The sequence below is a fragment of the Herpailurus yagouaroundi genome, unplaced genomic scaffold (assembly GCF_014898765.1).
Source record: "Herpailurus yagouaroundi ecotype Mexico unplaced genomic scaffold, PumYag 141, whole genome shotgun sequence".
Classification (NCBI taxonomy): Eukaryota; Metazoa; Chordata; class Mammalia; order Carnivora; family Felidae; genus Herpailurus; species Herpailurus yagouaroundi.
In genome coordinates this window covers 63,030,527-63,038,364 of record NW_024412396.1, presented here as the reverse complement: position 1 = coordinate 63,038,364, position 7,838 = coordinate 63,030,527, and the positions used below count along the sequence as shown (strand labels likewise).

Genomic DNA, 7,838 nt, shown 5'->3' with positions numbered 1-7,838 from the left:
TGGGTTAGGAATACTTTTTACATTTATAAGTGTTGCAAAAAAGAGAAGAATATTTTGTGACCTGTGAAAACTATATGAAATTCAAATTTCAATGTAGTCGACACAGAGACCCTATGTCCTGCTAAGTCTAATATACTTACTCTGCAACTTTTTTCAGAAAGTTTGGTGACCCCTGGTTTAAAAGGTGTTTAATTTATTGAAACAATACATTCCAAACCTTAGTGTGGTCTTAAACTTTTAAAAAGCCAGGTGGTGGTTACACTTCCATGAAACCACCACCACCATGATCGAGATACAGAACATTTCCATCACCCCCAAGAGATTCTGCGTGCCTCCCATAGAATATCCCTCCGTGTGCTCCCATAACCCTATGCAACCACTGATCTGCTACTATATATTCTGTTACTATATATTAATTTGCCTTTCCTGGAATTTTGTATAAATAGAACCATATGGTAAGTACTCCTGTGTCTGCCTGTTTTTGCACAGCATACAGATTTTGAGATTCATTCATGTTGTTATGCCTATCAGGAATTTGTTCCCTTTTATTGTTACGCTTTTTAAAAAAGTAAACTTTTTGATGTTTAGTTTAAAACTTTTGTATTATAGAACATTTCAACATTTTACCAGAAAAAAGGCCAAAATAATAGTACATGTATACGTTACTACAACAGTTATCAACTCAGGGCTAATCTTGCTTCAACCATACCTCGCCCCTTGACTTCCTCCCATATTGGAAGCCAGTTTTTGGCAATGTACCATTTCACCTTTTGGTATGTATATCTAAAAGACACAGACTCTTTTAAAAATCTGTAATCACAGCACCTTTATCATGCCTATACAATTTTAACAATAATTCCTTAATTTTATGAATTACCCAGCCAGTGTTCAAATTTCCAACCAATGGTTTCATAAGTGTCATGATTTTGACTTACACAGTTTGTATGAATCTGAATCCAAATAGGATATGTGCATTACTGTTGGTCAATATGCCTCTCAAGTCTCTTTTAATGTATGTCGCTCTATTTTTTTATTTTAAAGATTTTAAGTAACCTCCACACCAAACCTGGGGCCCAAACCCACAACTCTGAGATTCAGTTACACGTTCAACCGACTGAGCCAGCGAGGCACCCCTCTTTTTTTTTTTTTCAACGTTTATTTATTTTTGGGACAGAGAGAGACAGAGCATGAACAGGGGAGGGGCAGAGAGAGAGAGGGAGACACAGAATCGGAAACAGGCTCCAGGCTCTGAGCCATCAGCCCAGAGCCCGACGCGGGGCTCGAACTCACGGACCGCGAGATCGTGACCTGGCTGAAGTCGGACACTTAACCGACTGCGCCACCCAGGCGCCCCACCCCTCTTTTTTTTTAAGTTTATTTATTTATTTTGAGAGAGAGAGAGAAAACAGGTGGGTGGGGAGGGGCAGAGAGAGGGAGAATCTGAAGCAGGCTCTGCACCCTGTCAGCACAGAGCCTGATGTGGGACTCAGTCTCCCAAAACTGAGATCATGAGCTGAGCCGAAATCAAGAGTTGGATGCTTAACCAACCGAGTCACCCAGGTGCCCCAGACCCTCTTTTTTTTTTTTTTTTAATATTTGTTTATTTAAGTAATTACACCCAACATGGGACTCAAACTTATGACCCTGAGATCAAGAGTCACAGCCTCTTCCAACTAAGTTAGCTAGGTGCCCCTGTATGTCTCTTTTTGACTTGATTTTTTCCCTTGTATTTTATTTGTTCTAAGAACCAGATGGTTTGTTTTATACAGTTTCAGGGTTTTGCTGATTGTGTCCCCCGGTGTTTTAACATTTTCTGCTTTTTCATTTCCTGAAAACTGGCTATTGACTATAAAGGAATAAATATTTTTTAAGAGAGAGAGAGAGAGAGAGAGAGAGAGAGAGAGAGAACTTGAATGGGAGAGGGGCAGAGAGAGACTGAGACAGAATGTGAAGCAGGCTCTAGGCTTTGAGTCATCAGCACAGAGCCCAATATGGGGCTCAAGCTGATGAACCACGAGATCATGACCTGAGCTGAAGTCTGTCACTTAACCAACTGAGCCACCCAGGTGCCCAGGAATAAATGTTTTAATTGAAGAACAATGTTCTTAAATGTTCAAGTTCAGCTTACAAATTTTATTTGATTTATAAGCCTAGTAAATTTTAGCAATACCTTGAAGGGGTCTTGAATAATGTTTGTTTCAATTTATAAAGACAGTTAATCAAACACTGCCCAATGTAATACAGAACACTTTCCAAGTCCACTGTGGCTCACTGTTTTTGTAACCACAGTTTTGTTAGAACACAGCCGCTCCCATTTGTTTATGTGTTTATTACCTATGGCTGCTTTCCCGATACAACAGCAGAACTGAGTAATTGTGACAGAGACCCTCTGGCTCACAAAGCCCAAAATATTTACTTTCTCGCCCTTTAGGAAAAAGCTTGCTGACCTTTGCTTTGTATTTATATATTTCATATAAATTTATAAATTTAATATATTTCATTTCCTTTTCAGGTACTTCAATTACCTGCCAGGTATTAATTTTTATAAAGCTAAGCAATTACACTTACACATATAGTAAACTTTATATTCTTTGATGTTCTGAAACTCTGTCTAAACTTCATAAAGTTTCAACTTAAAATCAGGAGTTTGTATCAGTTACTCAATTATACACTTTGTTTTTGTTAATTAATTGCTTTTAGTAATCTCTACACCCAATTGGGGGGGGGGGTCAAACTGCAAAGCCAGGCGCCCCTTGACTGTACACTTTAAAGTGTTTTTTAGGGGCGCCTGGGTGGCTCAGTTGGTTAAGCATCCAACTCCAGATTTCAGCTCAGGTCGTGATCTCACAGTTTGTGAGTTTGAGCCCCGCATTGGGCTCCACACTAGCAGTGCAGAGCCTTCTCGGGATCCGTTCTCTCTCCCTCTTCCTGCTCCTGCCCAGCTTCCTCTCTCTCTCTCTCTCTCTCTCTCTCTCTCTCTCTCTCTCTCCTTCTCAGCAAATAAATACCCCCCCAATTTACATTGTTTTTTAATTTTTTTCATTAATTATTTTGAAAGAGAGAGAACAAGCAGGGGAGAGAGGCAGAGGAAGAAAGAGAGAAGGTGGGGGGAGAATCTTAAGCAGGCTCCAGGCTCAGCATGGATTCTGGGATCATGACCTGTGCCAAAATCAAGAGTCCCGGATGTTCAACCAAGTAATCAACCCAGGCGCCCCTTTAAATTATTCTTATAAGGGTGCTCTCTTAAGCCCAATTCTCCTATGCATTTGTAGCACCGAAAATATCTAACATGCCCAGATTCCTTCTGATTACAGACACATTACTATTAAGGTTTGATTTTCCTAAACCTTCCATATAACTTATTTTTCTGGAGTAGAAAGACATGGAGCACTGGGGAGGACTATCAGCATCCCCGCTCTGCAGTCATCTGCTAAGGAGGCAGATGCTGCTCCAACTAATTGAGATAACTTAGAGCCAGAGGTTTTGGTAGAACCTGAGGTGTTTTTTTATTAAAAAAAATTTTTTTTTAATGTTTATTTATTTTTTGAGAGAGAGAGAGAGAGAGAGCACACGCAAGCAGGGGAGGGGCAGAGAGAGAGGGAGACACAGAATCCGAAGCAGGCTCCAGGCTCTGGGCTGTCAGCACAGGGCCCAGTGCGGGGCTTGAACTCACAAACTGGGAGATCATGACCTGAGCCGAAGTCGGACGCTTAACCGACTGAGCCACCCAGGCACCCCAAGGTATTTTAAATAGTAAACGGAATTCTGGATATCTCACGTGGCTTTGAGTTGGATTTGCAGTCACAACTCACATAATAGCTAACTTTCATCAAGTGCTTTCCATGGGCCAGTCACAATGCCAACTAAGCACCTTATTAAGGCTCATTTAATCGAACGAACATTTTGCAGATGAGGAAACTGAACCTCAGAGTTTGATTAATTTGACCCACTTAGTGACGGTGCGAGTTCAGGGGTCAACCGGAATCCCAGCTCCTACTACTTTCTGCTCTGAACAATTCCACACCCGGTCTCTGCACTTCCGGGTTTTAACAGAAGCCTTCCAGTATCAATTACGGCGATGTGGCTCCGCCCCACCCCGCCCCGCCCCTCCTCGCCCTGCCGGGTCCCCGGGTCAAGCCCCAGGGAGTGCGAGTGGGAAAACCACACTTCCCAGAGTGCACCGCAACCGCGAAGGCCTCACTACCGGCGTCCGCTCGCCGGCGCCATTTCTGGAGAGGGGGACGGCGGTGCGGCCTGCCGTCATGGCGCTGTTCCCGGCCTTTGCAGGCATTGGTGAGACTTCCGGTAGCGGCAGCGCCAGGAAAGGTAAGGAAACAGAAGGGGTGAAGAAGTCACCCGGCGAGATTACAAAGGAGTTTCGCGGTCTTAGGTCTCGGTCCTTGCCTTGGATTTGTTTATCCCTTTGTATCCCAGAGTTCTCAGCGGCGCTGCAAAGCCTTCTGGGAAGGGCTCCTGGCCTCGTCCTGGCTTCTGCGTTTGAGTTGCGGAGTAATGGATGGAGAAAAAGAGACCGAGGAGAGGCCCTGGAGCTGGGACTTGCATGTTGTCATGCTTTTGGACCTCATTCTTGCGCTGAGCCTCAGTTGCTTCATGTATAAAACGTAGATAATAGTACCCTACATTTCAAGGAGATTCCTGATGTAGATGCTGGGTGTTCTTACCACATCTTTCTTCCTTTCCCGTGTTACTGATTTCTGAAATGCTTATTGGGTTCATTTCTGAAATGCTTATTGGGTTCATAGCTTTTGTCAGACTCAGAGCTAGGGATTAGGACCCAAAGCCTAATCAAAAAAAGCAAGTTCTTTCCGCAAGGGCGCAGGTGCTGGGAGTCAGAACTGTTTATTGAGGGTCTCCTGGGTGCCAGGTGATGGTATTACAAATTCGTTCTAAGCCTTAAGCATTCCCAGGAAATCTGCATTATTAACAAGTGAGGCACAGTGAATTGTAATGTAGAGTATTTAATCCTAAATCGTACACCCACGTGGCAGAGTCCAATTGTGTCTGGCACCTCTTTTTTTTTTTTTTTTTCAACGTTTATTTTTGGGACAGAGAGAGACAGAGCATGAACGGGGGAGGGGCAGAGAGAGAGGGAGACACGGAATCGGAAACAGGCTCTAGGCTCTGAGCCATCAGCCCAGAGCCCGACGCGGGGCTCGAACTCACGGACCGTGAGATCCTGACCTGGCTGAAGTCGGACGCTTAACCGACTGCGCCACCCAGGCGCCCCTGGCACCTCTTTTTATATCCTTTCTAGTTCACACGCTTCTTTTTTGGTAATGCTTCTCAGAATTGTGAGTCATTTCTTATATAGTTAGTGTACTTTTTGGCTAGCCTTCGCTAGACCCTAACCTCCATGTGGTCAGGGACAGTGTCTATACATGATAGCATACTTAGCCCCTAGCACAGGTCCAAAACGTGGTAGGGTATTCAATAAATGTTTGCTGAATATACAGACCGATAATAGGTATTTCACAAAGTAACAGAAAAGGTAAGATGTTATAGGTGGCACAGGTGAGCTATTGCAACATGGGAATTTCAAAGAAGGCTTTATATAGGAGCTAACTTTTGCGAGGGGTCTTCAAGAGGGTAGGATTTGAACAAATGGAGATAGTGGAAGGGCATTCCAGGGCCTTCAAAGACACGCAGGAAGGAAATCATGGGACCTATGCAGAAAACTGCAAACAGCCCAGTTTGGAAATACAGAGGCATGAAGAGGAGCCTTGGGAAAGGTGATTGAGACTGATGGTGAGGAAGGGTGGTGACTTCAGTAACTGCCAAGGGGTTATCCTTTACTGGGGGAAGGTGAAATAGAAGGTTTAAAGGGGAGTGTCGCTCTTGTCATTTATCTTAAGATATTTATCGAATGTCTTCTGGGGGTCTTCAGCATCAGGATAATGTTTGTAAAAGAGCTTTTTATGAAAAAAAAATCTAAGCATCACTTAATGAAATTAAGTGTAATTCTTTAATGTCATCTAATTTCTAGTCTGTTCAGATTTCCCGACTTGTCTTGCAAATGGTCTTTTAATGTTGGTTCAAGTCAGGATCCAAAAAAGATACAACAGTGTATTTTGTAGATATATCTCTTCAGTCTCTTTTTAATATAAAACAGTTCCTCCTTCCCCTCCATTTTCCCTTGTGATTTATTTGTTGAGGACACCGAGTCATCTGTCCTGTGGACATTTCCCACCAAATCCTCCTGGTGTCCTTTAGCATGCTTCTCTATCCCAGTATTTCCTGTGAGCTGGCAATTAGATCTAGAGAGTTAATTAGATTCAGGTATAATGTTTTTAACTGAAAATACTTCGTTGGGGTATTTGCTATTGACCGAGGTGACAATTATTCTATAAACTTCCTGTCAACACCATTGGGATGCCCTGAAATACAGTTCTGGCAGGAACGACAATGCTTGATGTGTTCTCTTTGCCAATTTTCAGAAAATGAGTTGGGGTCCTTACAATTTTTAGAGGTGACCAATTAGGTGTTTCTTTTTTTCCCTGCTTTCATTACAAACTATTGAATTTAAAAAATTTTTTTTTCAACGTTTATTTATTTTTGGGACAGAGACAGACAGAGCATGAACGGGGGAGGGGCAGAGAGAGAGGGAGACACAGAATCGGAAACAGGCTCCAGGCTCTGAGCCATCAGCCCAGAGCCCGACGCGGGGCTCGAACTCCCGGACCGCGAGATCGTGACCTGGCTGAAGTCAGACGCTTAACCGACTGCGCCACCCAGGCGCCCCTAATTTTTAACACTTATATTTCAATCCATTGCAGATATTTTTTCTGTTGCTCACATTGTCCCATCCGTGGCTAATGGGAGTCTAATTAAGTTGGTATGTGTTGTTCTGACATGACCCAGGTGTCTTTAATTGCTTTCTTGCTTTCTGGTCTAAAGGATGCCCAGAGCTCATCACTTCTATGTTCCATTATGGCCTGGAACTGGCTGTTTCTCTAAAAACCATTGTTTCTTTTAGTGGAAAATGGTTCGGGGAGGTTGAAACCACAAATTGGTGTTCGGAGTGCTAGTTGCACTGGGTTGCCATTATTTCTAGACGTTTTGAGTGGTCAAAACCAGGAAGAGAAAAATACGTCATGAATTCAGAGTGATATTTCCGGGCCAAATTGAAGATCGTGAGATTTTTACTTAATTTCTTTTTATTATGTAATATGTAATTTGTATATAAATTTGTAATTTAATATGTATATTTCTTCTTACACTGAAAATCTTAGTTCCTAATGCCATCAATACAATCATGTATATGTTAAAGATAACAGTAGTATTGTGACTAATACTAAATAGTTTGGGGCGCCTGGATGGCTCAGTAGGTTAAGCGTCCACCTCTTGATTTTGGCTCAGGTCATGATCTCTGGTTCCTGGGTTCGAGCCCCACGTCAGCTCCGTGCTGATGGTGCAGAGCCTGCTTGGGTTTCTCCTTTTCTCTCCCTCTCTCTCACCCCTTCCTCATGCATGCTGTCATGCTCTCTCTCTCCCTCTCTCAAGATAAATAAGCTTAAAAATTAGTTTAGTATTTCTTTGTGATTCTTTTTGTCCTTAGGACCTATCCTGCAGCAGATGTGTGGTCAAATTACTGTGTTTTAAGATCACTTGAAGTAATTCTCTGTGGTGTTATCAACAGTTTGTTATACAGTTAGGTATGTTTTTAATTTTTAGGGATTGCTTTTTTCTTCTTTTTGAATCGATCCTGTTTTATAGTGTTGTGAAACATTTACATGGTTCTGAGGTTGAAAATGTAAACCGGGTATATCCAGAGAAATAAAGGCTTCCATCTTTGTTCCTCCGGCCTGTTACTTTCCTTA

The 7,838-nt window shown here is 42.6% G+C and overlaps 1 protein-coding gene across 3 annotated transcripts in view; it reads left to right on the top strand.

The window, feature by feature from the left end:
• The first annotated feature begins 4,129 nt into the window (after positions 1 to 4,129).
• Positions 4,130 to 7,838, top strand: part of NRDE2 (NRDE-2, necessary for RNA interference, domain containing) — a 52,311-nt gene continuing 48,602 nt past the window's right edge. For 2 of the 3 annotated variants that reach the window (XR_005791131.1, XM_040477991.1), the window contains exon 1: positions 4,132 to 4,326. Coding sequence is in view for 2 of the 3 variants with exons in the window: in XM_040477991.1 (XP_040333925.1) it covers positions 4,263 to 4,326 (64 nt within the window). In the remaining variant the exon portion in view is untranslated. Of the gene's footprint in view, positions 4,327 to 7,838 lie in introns of all 3 variants that reach the window. The other variant, XM_040477992.1, reaches the window with a different exon arrangement.